Raw genomic sequence first — 14233 nt, 5'->3', positions numbered from 1 at the left:
CAAAAACCCCAGTGTAGATGAACTTATGTTGATGGAAGAGAGCGTCTGTCGACATAGCTAATGTCGTTCAAGGAGGTGTTGTTCCTAAACCAACAAACTCCTGTATGTGTAGGCTGAGTCTATGCTAGGGGCTATGCTGACACAGCTAAGTCAAAATAGGCTCCATAGGATAGACGTACCTGTAATGAATGGAGAGACTAATGCACAGGGAAAGAACTAAACAGCATGTATAGAAAATGGATTGAGGTAATTAATTAGAAACATGACTGTCTTAAAGCAAAATTGTTTTCATCCTGTGTTAGTACACTAATATTTTTTCATGTAAGCTAAAATTCTCCCTAGAAATATTCTAGTAACTTAAAGTACATCTTAAGCACTATTACTTTATTGAACAACTTTTAATTATATTATTTCTTATATAGCAAACACTGGCTTGTTCCATTTTAACGGCTTTGTTGAGCGAGTTCTCAAGTTCAAGTAAGACTAGCAACATTGGACTAAGCATGGAATTCCATGGTAACTGTAAACGAATATTTCAGGTAAAAGAAAAAAAAAGTAATGTATGCTATCTATTTTTCTGATAAATAGAAATGTTGTTAAAGGAAAACTTTCATGCACCATTAAATGCATTAAAATTACGGTATGTGCAAAAGATTCCTATATATTATAATTCATATTAAATACATTCAAAGTATGTATTAATGCCTTCTTTAGTAAACATCTTACTAATGTTAGAAATATTTGTTTCCAAAAGTGTAATGCATTTTTGTCCATTTTATGAATGTAGATCTATGAATCTGTACACAGTAGGAATCTTAATTCCCTCTCTTCCAATAGAAAATAAAACTAATACTCTTTGGAACAATGATAGTCTTAAATATAGCTTTGGTTAAAAGCCAAGGAAAGCCATGCATTTAAAAATATTATTGCAGATGGTGCGGTCTGGTTGTCTCAGATGTATTGTTTGGCTATGGATTAACGTTTTTGTGAAGGCATTGCTTTAAATTCTGTGACTGTTGTGGAACAGCTTATCAACTTCTTTCATGCCAAAGACCAAATCCCTCCTTCTCTACCAGTTGTTAGAGAAATGTATTTTTATCAGGTTTTTCTCTTAATGACTAATATTTATAATTAATAAGACTTGTGTTTTTTTAAAAAAAGCATGTTACATTATATAGGCAGATGGTAAAGGCTTTGATTCTGTCAACTTGGAAAATTTCTTCTATTTTAACGAAAGAATCACAGATTTCTAAAGAAAATTTATTATTCCTCTCTGTTTACCTGATCAAGAATGTCTTAGTTCATGAATGAGAGAATCCATTAATAATACATGCATTTTTCCAAACTGTAGGAGGAAGACCTTCGGCAGATCTTCATGCTCACTGTAGAAGTATTACAGGAATTCAGCAGACGTGAAAACCTCAATGCTCAGATGTCTTCAGTGTTTCAGCGTTACCTTGCACTAGCCAATCAAGTCTTAAGCTGGAACTTTCTTCCTCCAAATTATATCCTTTTAATGTTTGAACGTTTGCTTCAGCTAATTAGCTTTAGCTGTACTTAATAGCAGGAGTCTTTTTGAAAAATGTAACATTTAGAAAAAAATATTTTCCAGTGGGGATAGTTTATACCTTCTTGCTATGCACTCTATTGGTCACTCCCATATTTTCTCATGTTTAATATATATTCAAGTCGTTATTGCTATTTTCTCTTTAAAGTTGTAAGTATTTGTCATAAGGGTAAAATTAGCCCATCAAAGCAGCAGCTAGTTAGGGGCTGCTGGACTGTCTGTTTGGCAGTTGTTGGGATGGTACAGAGTGGGAACTTTGATCTACTGACTTAATGTGAGACGAGGTAGAACTGCCGGGAGTAGATCAGAGCTCTTGTTTTGCTTTTAAAGCTTCTTGCAGTGGATCTGGCACCTCCATTCTTCTCTCCCCTGAGAAGAGGAGAGGATGATATAGAACTAACACCATCCAAGAATTATCCACTCCTCTGGCATCCGTGGGAGCTAGGGGATAAGTTCCATACTACTTCTTCCTTGGACAGGAGAAAAGCATCTCAGGATCCCACCAAGAAAAGAATTTGCCAATAGGCAGGCAGAAGAGACTGCAGCTGGCATACCTTCCTCTTCCTCCTGCAAACCTACAGGTTACCTTAAGACAGTCCCTATATCCCTCATTCCTTTGTGTGACAGGTTGCTGATCTTGAGAGCCCAAAGAAGTGGAGAGAGATTGAAAGAGTAAAGAAGAAAGGAGGGAATATAATGCTGGGACTGAAAGGGGAAAAGGCATGGAGGAAGAGGGAAGAATGAGAGAAGAGAGGAATAGAGATGCCAAAAAATATATATATATAACAGACCAGAAGAAAATCAGTGTAAATTTGGTAAACTGCATTTTGCATTTATCCACCAGAGAGTTAAATGGCAATGCTACGGTTCAACATTTTAATTTATTTTTTATGTTGAAGCAAGGGATGGAAATGATTTGTTCTCCTCTGTATGTAATGCAGAGCAGTCACTGCCAGGGGTGACTTTTATCCCTGGCTCATAAAGCTGTTTTTAAATCCTTTGAAATCCATTTGCATCGAATGACATATGCTACAAAAAACCCTCAGATCTTACACCTGAATCCTATGTAAGGACTTCATTTCACTACCAGAAATACCATGGTTGTTGGTGATCAAAACATGTTGTCGAGGTTGTTTTGACCCTGATTTCTAGGGTGTTTGTACCTACTGTACAATAGAAAGTAAAAGTGAGATTTCCGTGCTTGAAAATGGACATTCTTAAGGTCTTGTCTGAAGACTGAGTTCATATTATGACTTCTAAAATTATAACGAAAGAACCATGATTTAAAAGTGAAGATCCATGTGCAGTTCTTTTGAAAACCATTAAATTGAGACTGGATTAATGGATCATTCTGGTGTAACTTGGCTGAAATCAGTGAAATTAATCAAGAGATGAGTTTGGTCCAAGTTCTTTGAAGACTGATACTGGGGGCCAACAGTTGGATGAGCTGATGTGTAAGGAAAATTTGGGGTTTATTTTTATCATCACCTGTTGCAATTTGACAGTGTCCAGAGAAGAGGTATGTTTCTATGCGGTGTTGTAATGAGGATTTTCCCACTGGTGTAGCTTTACCTTAACGCAAGACGCTAATGGAGATGAATACCACAGTTGGAAACTGCTGGGGTATGCTGCACCATGTAAGTCATAGTTTACACGAGTCCTGTGCATCTACACTGCGGGTTTGAAATGAAGTTACATTGGTGCAGCTACACTGATGCAAATATAATTGGAGAATAGAATTGGTGATCCAGCTTCCATTTTTAGCTGTATGTAATGAGAAAATGGTTTGTTCTGTGCCCCTAAATAGGTGTTAATTGAAACAGATAATCAAGCCTTACCACTGCATTAGTGCTAACAATATTTTCAGTCACTTAGATACTTTCAAGATACCATAGCTAGTAAACTGTATTTTTATAATGAAAGAGAAGAGAGAATTTTGTCTTTTTTTTCTCTGCTGGGCATTGCATTTTCATATGAAAAGCGTATTTGCTATCAGTTTATTTAAATTTCATTAAGAAAACATTAAATAATTCCATCAGTATAATTTCTTAATCTTTGCTTTAAAAAAGTGACAATTGGTCATAGGTCTTGGACATTGGGTCCCCAATTGTTTTGTATTTTTATAATTATTGTGCACGTTTCAGAGACCTGGATGTGAGTGCACTTTTAATACATCTAAATATATTAAATGAATAATTAAAAAATTTTTTTTGTAGCAGATGCTCTCTTCGTTCTCAGGCAGTTATCAGACCTCAGAAATAGACTTGTACAATCATCAGTTGTGCTTCATGGATTTTGCCATAGCATTTTGTATTTCCCTTGGCAAAATACAGTGTGTGTTATTAAAGTTGATTTGCAGAAGATATGTTACCGCTAGTTAAATGATTATTGTATCTTTAAAAGAAGTGACAAAAATATGATTAACTCAAACAGTACTAATCAAAGAGAATTTTAATCTTCAAGGGTATTATAATTTAGTGTAACCTCGTGATAATTGTATTAAGAAAGTTACTTTTAGTCACTACCTAAGAGTGTTCATACTGTAGTAGGATACTCACTATTTTGCTTAGCTAAATGCAATTTCTCACATGAAGCATCTGTATATCACAGATTGCACATAGCAGCATCATATTAAAATTGTAGCATGCAGTACTAGTGATGGCAAGATCTGGTTTGAGAGATGCTGCTTCTTCCCTCTCATTTTATAACATACAGGCAGTCTATCAATTGTTATTTTTATCCATTACTTCTGTAAATACTATCTAGACATTAGTTCACCTGGTGTTTATGAATGCTTCAGTGGTTTCTTGGCAGTGCTAATTGTAAATTACAATAACATAGAATTCCTATTTTGCACTAAGAATGTGCGGCAGTCTGCAGTGGTATGTTGGCTTCTGTAGCGTTGCTTTTTTTGGTACTGATATGGTATTGTTTGTTAGCATTGTTTACTTGGATCAAGCTGGTTCTGATTACTTTTTTCATTTTTAAATTAACTTCTGCGGAGAAAGGATAACTCAACAAGTAATGTTACATATGTCCATCTTTTTCATAAATTTGCCTCTGCTGATCCCCACGCTGGGAGCCACATATTATATCTAAAACATCCCATTTCAGAGCTACATACCATTGGCTCATGTGCACCTTGACATACGCAACTAAGCTGTTCTTCATGGTCCTCTTGTAACCTGTCCCTCTTATGATATTGCCTCTGCAGATCTTCCTGATTTCTCTACATCAGTGTTTCTCAATTAAATTTGGCCATGGAACCCTTTTGAACTTGATAAATAATTGCGGAACCCCCCAAACTCTTAACAGTATTTTTACATATGGGGCCAAAAAAAATGTTGAAATAAGCAAATTATATACAAACAGCTAGGTCAGCGTTTCTCAATTAAATTACACTTACACTTGATACCCTCTGCCGAAAAATCCGGGACATCTTCCCTTTTTCGGCAGTGCGGAGAAGAGCTGCTCTCGGCGGTGCAGAGAAGAGCTGCTCACGGAACCCTAACAGTGTTCCTGCAGAACCCCAGGGTTCCGTGGAACACCAATTGAGAAACACTGCTCTACATTAATTCACATGCCTTGAGTTGCAAGTTATGAAACCACTGACAATAGCAAAATAATTTGGGTCCTGACTTTGTGAATTGTCCACAGATCCAAAAGTTCTTGAACAGAGAGCATAAGATTTTTGTCCTCCTGTCTCCCCAAAAAATGGTGTTCATTTCTTTGTCAGCAAGTTCAGTCATGGGAACTTCAGACTCATTAAGACATAGATTTTTATAAATTTTAGTTAATAGGTTTAGTTTAAAATTTAATAATAGTTTAGGTAGTAGTTCTATGGTAATGATTGCTTTAGTGCTAGTTTTTTTGTTTTAGATATAAAGCCTGCACATCTGAAGGTCTTGGGTCTCCTCTGTGGTGAATGTTGAGATGGGATCTGGGGTTAAGACATCTGCAACTTGTAGTAGCATAATGGTGCAGGTATTTAGCTCGTGCAGATTGTCATAGCTGCCTTCAATGGAACTATGGCAGTTTACACCAGCTGAGAATCTGCCTTCAGGTCTTCAATAATTCAGAATGCTTATTGCCTTAAATGCACAAGTGAGAGACATTCTCCTTGAATCTGTTCTGTGGCTTTTATTCCTTGAGCCGCAGTATTCCTTGAGCCGTAGTAAGACTTTAAAGGAGGCCTTAGCAGCCAAACAGCTTAAATGGCACATTCCAACTAGGGCTCTGAAGACTTCAACCCAAATTGGAAACCTCTATGACAAAGTTTAATGGAGCAGTCAGAGAACCAAATGGAATGCTCTAGAGCACATTGTCCAGAAGAAACCACCATAAGAGTTCTTGACTACCAGAGGAGAAGAAGAGCTCATATCTAGGTATAGAAATTGTGTGGGCAAGATGAGTAAAAATAAAACAACCCCCCCACCACCATCTTCCCCAGCAACCTCTCCCCAGCTAAATTGTCTTGAGCTAGTCAATGATTAAGTAGTTTTCAGTTTAAGGAGATCTCCAGGAAGCCCAGCATGAAAAGAGCCAACCATTCAACACGTGCACATTTTTGACAGCACCACAAATTCACAGTGGGCTGTCCTGGCTGTCCTAACCATGGTTGGTCTTTGGCACAGTGAACTACCCCATGCCTGAATCTGTTTGAGCTGGCTCCAGAGGCAGCTGGGAGTCCAAAGCCAGGTAACCGGTCAAACGGCTTGATGATGTAGGAGTTCCTGGTAGCAGCAGAGGCTCTCTCCCATTTGGTCTGGCACAGTGAACTGATGGTATCACCTGGATGAAAAATGTGCGGCACTATCCAGGTAGGATTTCTGCTTCGCAGTCATCGGTGGGGTGCATCCCATATATCCCTGAACAGTGCTAAGTGTGGTATTTGCTGTATCTTGGTGACCGGTTTGGTGACTGCATTTTGACACCAAATGTTAGGTGGAGACTAGTTGGAGATTAGGTTGGCTAGGACTAGTAACCACACAAGTTTTGTTGGCTTCAGCGTGCCTGTGAAGATTCTCTTGGTATGATTCAGATGTGTGTCCACTAGCCTGGTGTGGGCAGTTTAACCAAACTGAGGCACAGTTTTCTCCAGTTGAGTCGCAGAGAGCAAACCCTGAACTATGCAGAGTTTGTGCATTGGCTCCCCAGGTGGGCCATACCACTTTGTTCAGTAGACAACTTCTGCTTTTGCTCTTTTGAACTACTTTAGTGAGATGGTATTTGCATGTGAGTGTGCGATGTAGAGTGACTGCTAGATACACTGACTTTTGAATTGTGTGCCAACTGCTCACCGTTCAAAAGATATTAAGCTCAAATTGGCACTGAGCATGGTGTAAGTGGAAGCATGTTGATGTGGTCTTTGATATACTTGGTTTCAGTCTCCATTTCTTGCAATAGGCAGCCATATCACAGTTCAGGTTCTCTTCCATTTTCTGGATGTCACGGTCCCTTGAAGCCAAGCAGGTGGTATCCGTGTACATGAACTGCCTGGAGATTCCATCTCTAGATTGGATTGCTGGGCTGTAAAGAGAATTCAAGCAGCCCTACAGAAGGTGGATGCAGGGAAGTTCCAAAGAGGTCATAAAAATAAGAGGCTGTCAATCTCAGCACCCTCAGGTAAAAGCTGACCAGACTTCAGTGCTGAAACCATGCAATTAGAACTGCTTTCTGAGTTATGGCCTAAGAACTTTTGTTTGAGTAAGATATGTGTTTTGTGGTCCTGGGTTCAATTTAAGTGTTAATCCTATTAATAATGTCTCAAGAGATACTGAACAGAGCAAGAGAAGCAGGGTTGGGATTTCATCAATGTTAAAAATAATTGAACAGAACTTAGATACCATATTGAAACTGAACTCAGACATAACTAGTGCTTCATCGCTTGGGTTTGCCTAGATGTTTTGTTGCAAACTGACTTGAAATATAGATTTGAGCACCTTGCAAACATTAATAGACCTTGCAATGCCTTTGGGAGGTAAGGAAGTAGGTTTATCCCCATTTAAAAAAGAGGAAGTGAGACAGACATTAAAGGCCTGACTTTTCAAGGTGTTGAGTGTAAACAACTTCAGTTTTGGCACCGCTGAAATCTCGGCTGTAAGTGACTGGCACACAAGAAGGCTATGGCAAAGCTGGGAGCAGAACCTAGATGTTCTGAGTAGTCCTCAACTGCAAGGTCATTGATCCTGTTAATTATGCTGCCCTGGAATAAGTTTAGTACTTAATATTGTAGGCTTACCTTTTTAGCAGAAGATGCTAAGTATTCAAGTATGGGCTTGCCTCCTTATTTTATTACCTAAACCCCACCTCCCAAAAAAAGTCAAACATAAAAGGCTTATCCTGTGGGGACTTAGGAGGGGTTGTAAGATCCCTCATAGACTGAGAATCCCTCTCCCATTGGGACCTGTCCCAGTCAGCCTGTGTATCCATATTAGTGAGTTGTTCTCAGACCCTAGCCACATGCTTGGCAGAGTTGCAAGCCAGAAACAACAGTCTTTAAACTCTAAATTTAATCAGTATACTGACATTACAACATTTTACAGCAGAATTCCAGCTGTTAGATTTTATTTAATTGTTTTTATTAGCAGTAAAATGTGTATAGGAGTACTTATGGAGTACCTTGTTTGTACTTAAAACACTTTTTCTCCAAACAGTCCTAAAGCTTGATTAAAATGACCTTTGAAACAAATACCTCATAGTGGGACAGATCATCCTCTCCTGCAGAAACACCTGTGGAAGAAATCTCTGTGGGAGGAAATCAAAAGATTGATTATGAGCTACTCCCTTATTGTTCTGTTGGGAAGATGCAGAGTTTGCTTTCCCCTGTAATAGGCCATGGGGCCCACCACCAAACCTGGTGGCTCTACAGAAGGCCCATATTCTTAGTTCCAATCCTGGCTCTAATCCTCAGTTGCTGCCTTGGGACCTATGGAGCGGTTCTGTGGAGAAGATAATATAGCCTCACCTCTTTACGGTCAGAGGGGCAGCAATTTGTATCCTGTCCACTCCCTACACATGGGCTGTGGACCCACAGAGTGCCTTCCACAGGGGAGTTATGGAAGTTGGCCATGCCGCAGAGAAGGCTGACCTATCTGGAGGTTTAACACCACCTGTTGTATGTTGTGCAGATATTTGTTAAAAGTAAAAATGTGGTAATTGTAAGTAATACTTAGAGCATCTATAGTTTGGAAATCATTTTAATTTCCTAGTGATTGCCAATGTTTGAAAACAAGATTTTATTTCTACAACATTTAAAAAAAAAAAAAAAAAAAGCCTGTCATGAAGTTGGTGGGTGCGTACATGAATTGGGATGAGAGGAACCAACGTAAGCTAACATGAACCCTTCCAAAGCAATACCTCAGTTGGTCTGCAATCACTCTCCTCTGGCAAAAGCACCAGTGCATGCATTTGCCTTACTGTACATCATGGCATGAATGAAATTGCTACATTATTACACTTCTCAGAACAGTTTGAGGCTGTTCATTGAATAATCTTGTTTCTGATTTAAAAAGACTTTCAGCTTCTGTAAGAATCTCTGTATTGTATATTTTTTCATCTCAAGTACCAAGTTGAATTTCCTGTTGGTTGTTTTTTTTTAATGTGCACTTCTGTGGTATCAGCAGTGAACTCTTTTTAGGATTTGCTTTTAAAAAAAAAAAAAAAAGAGAGAGAGAGAGGAAACGGGTATTTATGAGAATGGCTTAATTGTTGTTTGAAATGATGTAATTTTAAAAAATGAGATGTTAATTTCCCTGTGATATTACAGCATGGTACAGTAGCATTTTTATTTTTAAACTATATTGCTGTGTGAAATCCTGAAAAAACTATTGGCCAAGTTAGTCATACTTCTGTTGCTTTGAGAGCATTGACAGTCTTCGAATTCATTTTTGATAACCATGTTACAAAGCCAGCATTTATCATGGATAGACTCAGAGGCTGCATGTGCACTATCAAATTTAGTACCTATTTTTCAGCCCTGGTGCAGATGGACCAATGCTAGTAACAGTGTAAACTATAGCATACACCAGGAATTTCACTATCATGTCCCTGAAGCAGGTTTTTATGACAGTGATAAGCATGCTTGAGCCCTATCTACACTAACGGTTATATGTGTACTAGCACCAGTGCAACAGTGTGCTGGAAAATGGGCTCTTTGTTCACTGATGTAGCTGCAGTCTCATTTTGGGTTGTTTAGTGAACATATACATTATTTCATCTACAAATCTTCTATTGTCAGATGTTGTCATCAGGCTATTAGTATGAGATCCAGTTCTAAAAATAACAGGATATGACTACTAAATACTGGGGCTTGTTAAAATAGTGACAGTAAACCAGCCCTTCTTTCATTCTAAATTAGGTGTCTATATGTAACTGGTCCCATTTGTAAATTAAAACTACTAATGAGCAAATTGAATCTCTAATCCTCTTCGTGTACTTCCTATATTTATTATTCAATCATTCAGCACAGAATTAAGGAGAAGGACATTTGTAAGTAAAGAATAACTTATCTTGCTGTGTTTTCTTCATTAGATTACCATGGGTGGAGAAAATCATTCATAATTTAATGTGCAATTTAGATTACTGCTAAATGCTTTGAAATGCATTTGAAAATAACTATAAAGTTTTGGTGAAGGATTGTTACTTCCCTATAATAACTTACACCAATATTTTATTTTCATCCAAAAAACTGAAATGCTTTCATCAAGTCACTTTATAGATACCTCAAAATTGTATTTATTTTTTCAAATATAAATTAAACCAAAAAATCCATTATCTTATGTTTCTGTCTAACGTAATCTAGCGTGCATCTCTAGGAGTCCATATTGTTCACATAAACATTTGGTAAATTTGTACCAAATGAAACTCACTTTGTATTGAAGTTAATATGAAAGTCCTGAATTGTTTCAGTTCATTATGTGTTGATTGCAGTTCTGGTTATCGTGAGCCTTCCACTTACAGTGTAATTGCTCTATGGAAAATATTACTTCGCTATAAGAGGGTTCAACTGTTTATGATGTGATGGGGTTCTATTTTGGTTGCTGCCTTAAGGTTGGAGTCATTGTGGTACTCATGATGTGTCCCCAAACAAGTGGCAGTAAAATAAAATGCTGCATCTTGCTTATGCCACTTATATTTGGATTTTTGTCTTTTTAAAAAAAATCTCCATTTGTTTACTCTTTTGAATAACGTCATCAATGTGAGTGGGACTTATTGACTTCTACTAGTGTAGTGTAAACTCTAATGTCTAGAAATTGACATTTAGAGAAATCTAGAGTACACATGATGCCTTTTAACCACATGTAGTATTATGTTTGGTGTGTTCTCAATCTCTCTTCAAATACTTTCATACTTTAGTATAGCCATAAACTGACACAGAGTACAGTGTATTTACGTGCTTGTTAAGTGTTTTCTTGCTTCTCTAGTTATTCAGCAGTAGAACATTTGCAGAGTTCCATGATTGTAATTTAATGTTAAGTGATTAGAATGGTTCTTTGCAATGAATTCACAGATGCAGTGTATGTATGTTCCTTGGTTTCTCTTTTAAGAACATACGTTTAACAAAACAATGACTTGTCGTGTCTTATGATTTTGTTTTTCCTAGCATGATAAAAATTGTAGAGTTATATGAGGGGAACATATTTTCATTCTGTGAAGCATATTTGGCTGTTTAGAAAAATAGGATATATGTTTCAAAGAGCTATCTTTAGCAATCATAAGGCCTTTATAAAAGCTGCCAGGAAAATTTTTTAGAAAATGACTTCCTATTTTGCATAAATTTTAACACCTGTTAATTGCGGTTTCTTTTTTCCCCTTCTCCCCCTGTCATATTAGACATCCTGGTTATCAAAGTGATCATATCACTATGGTATGTCTCATAATTATGATCAAACTGTTATCTAACATTCCTGGAGCATTCTTTTTTTCAATACTTAATACCTTTTATTCCTTGGCCTCATGCATGAATTATGCTGTGTATGTGGAGAGGCTTAAAGATTGTTTCCATTACATTCTTTCTGAATGGATCCTGTTGTATCTAGGATTTTTTTAAAAGGCAAGTAGGAATGTTATTGTTGACCTTGACACCAGATAACTGGGCAGACATTATATAGCTATGTTTGAATCCTCACAAAATGTGATGCTAAAGCCAACAGAGTTGTGGCGTGAAACCCTCCTGGACAGCAGAGTTATGGAGCTTTTCTTTACAGTAAGTCTTCTTCTTCAACTTTCATAATACGGATCACTGAGAAGCAACTCCTTCCTCTTTTAAAACATTGTTGTTGGATTCTTCCTGTTGTACCAGGTAGGAGTAATTCTGTTAACATCAGTTTTTACCCTAGCAAATTTCTAAGGTGATGGACTATTGTATGTTTTTCCTATGAAGTGATCAAGATGTACTTTGCATATAAAAGTATCTTACTTTTTTTTTTTAATTAATAGTGTGTGCGTTTCATATCATAGGTACATCTATTCATCACATGAAATTCTGAGCATATTGAGCAGTGTTATCAGATACCTTTTTAGCTAAGGTGTTGCCACTCTACAATTATCAACTGAAGAATAGGTTCTCATTGATGCTGTAACACTTCGCTTAACAGAACAGTTGAAAGCTAGAAATATCTTGGCATTTCTCCATCCAATTTTAGCATAAATCCATACCTTGTAAGCTAGATATAAACCAAAAAGGTCAACAGTAGGTTTGCTGACTGGAAAATACCTGAGAAACACACGGTTATGTTGTATTTTTTTTTTAAAAACTGATATTAAAGTTGGGCAAAAGTAACTTTCTATTACTAATTTTTGTTAATATTTGTTTAATTTGCTATCAGCCCAGCAACAGCATTCAAATTATTTATATAAACTGTTATGCTAATCTTATTTTATATCATGTCACTTGGGATCTTACAGCTCAGCATTCTTCAGGGTAGGGTTCCTTTTGCAAAGCAGAGAAAAAATATACTCAAAACTTTGTTGGGGCATGTATTAGGTAATGTATCTAAATCTCTAGAACTGAATGTGATTTGTCTGACACATTAGTTTGAATGCATACTATATTCAGTTTTTTTATGAAGGAGATTCATTTGTTTGATTGAAAATTTATCTTGCTCCAGCAGTTTTTGAAAAGGTGAAAAACTTCCTGGCAAAACTCTTAACAGCCACACACAATCTGAACAGCTGTCTAGAGGATCTAGACAGTTGCTACTGTCAGCTGTGAACCTCCTAATGCAAATAACTTTTGAGTTTACAGGTTAACCCTTTCTAGTTTAACTGTATTAAGAAGTCCCTAAGTTAAATATCTGACTTCTGATTTGTTCTTAAGGCAGTTACTCAAAAATGTAACGCTTATCAATAGCATACAGAAGATGAATGCTTCTGAATACTAAACATTTATTTTATTTAATGATAATTAAAGAATAAATCAGTTTTGTTAAATCATTTGTGAATGAACAGAAACAAAACAGCACATTGTTACTTTTGCTTTAAGTAGCAGTGCTAAAGTCTGATTGCATTAATTTTGCAATTTGAAGTAATGCAACCTTTGCTTCTGTAGATATTAAATTCTTGTTCAAATACAAAAATTAAATAGTGATAATTTACACTTATTTGAACTAACAAATTTGAATATACTTCTGAGTTTTGTAAGACTGCCATTTTAAAGTAGAAAACTTTAAAACCTAATTTCTACATGGTGTAAGATTTATTTTTATAGGGTGGAGAGGGAAGAATTATTTTAAATTCCAAAATTGTGTTTTAATATGATTTTAATCTTTCAGAAGTTTAAATAGTTGTGACTTGTCTTCTGTATCGTGTTATTTGCGCAGTTATCACTTGGATAAACTTTGAGATGGGCTAAATAGAGAAATGGGTACAAAGATTTAACTTTGCTTTTTTTATTTAACTTTATTGAAACTAATTTAGCAAGACTGGTTTTCTTGAGAGGCCAACTATACTAGTATTCATTATACCATTATATTATACTATTTGTTGTGTCCGTGTATGCAGAAATAAAATGCCTGTCCTAAAAAGAGCCTTAAAGTCCATATTTCATAATTGCAGTAAATAGCTAAGAATGTGTTTTTAAATTTATTGATGATAGACTTACTTTCATTCAGAAGAAGTGATGTAACACTCCATTTGCAGAAATGAGAAAAGATTACTAGTGGTCACAGATGTGTTGCCAAGGATGGAGGTGCACTTGTTTTCTGTGCCTTCAGTGTTTACCTCTGCTAAAGAAGCATCTATATAATCTTGATTGAATTTATCAACTAACTTTAGCAAGACTCTATAGCCTAGGCATAGTTAGCATAATACAGATGACTGTCATTATTGCTGTTTTTAGAAGGAGCAGTATGTCTGTCTGGCTGGCATCTGTTTCTCTCTCTAAGACATAACATGCACTAGACAGTTCAATTTCTAAAATGTAGGTAGGACCCAGTTAAGTGTGTGTTAGTTTTGGTGAGTTAAGTCATGGCTCATGAAGTTAATAAACTGAGTAGCAATCTTGACATTTACTCTGTTTTAGGGAGCTGCTATAGAAACCACATCATTTCAGATTGACTAGAAATTAGAGTATGATTTTTTTGCTGTCTGCTCTTTTGGATTCAGAGCCATGTGATTGTTGTAAGGGCACTCTATTTTTCCATGTATTATTAATTTATTTCACTT

At 36.5% G+C, this 14233-nt stretch overlaps 1 protein-coding gene across 2 annotated transcripts in view; it reads left to right on the top strand.

Moving 5' to 3' along the window:
- Positions 1 to 14233, top strand: part of XPO4 (exportin 4) — a 114158-nt gene that overhangs the window by 51469 nt on the left and 48456 nt on the right. For both annotated transcript variants that reach the window (XM_067562852.1, XM_067562853.1), the window contains exons 5-7: positions 423 to 539; positions 1352 to 1505; positions 11662 to 11774. In XM_067562852.1, the coding sequence (XP_067418953.1) occupies positions 423 to 539; positions 1352 to 1505; positions 11662 to 11774 (384 nt within the window). The remainder of the gene's footprint in view (positions 1 to 422; positions 540 to 1351; positions 1506 to 11661; positions 11775 to 14233) is intronic.

This window comes from Emydura macquarii, unplaced genomic scaffold, assembly GCF_026122565.2.
Source record: "Emydura macquarii macquarii isolate MOO-44397 ecotype Brisbane River unplaced genomic scaffold, CSIRO-AGI_Emac_v2 contig_2473, whole genome shotgun sequence".
Classification (NCBI taxonomy): Eukaryota; Metazoa; Chordata; order Testudines; family Chelidae; genus Emydura; species Emydura macquarii.
Note: the sequence above shows the minus strand (reverse complement) of the source record. Positions and strands in the feature narration are given on the sequence as shown.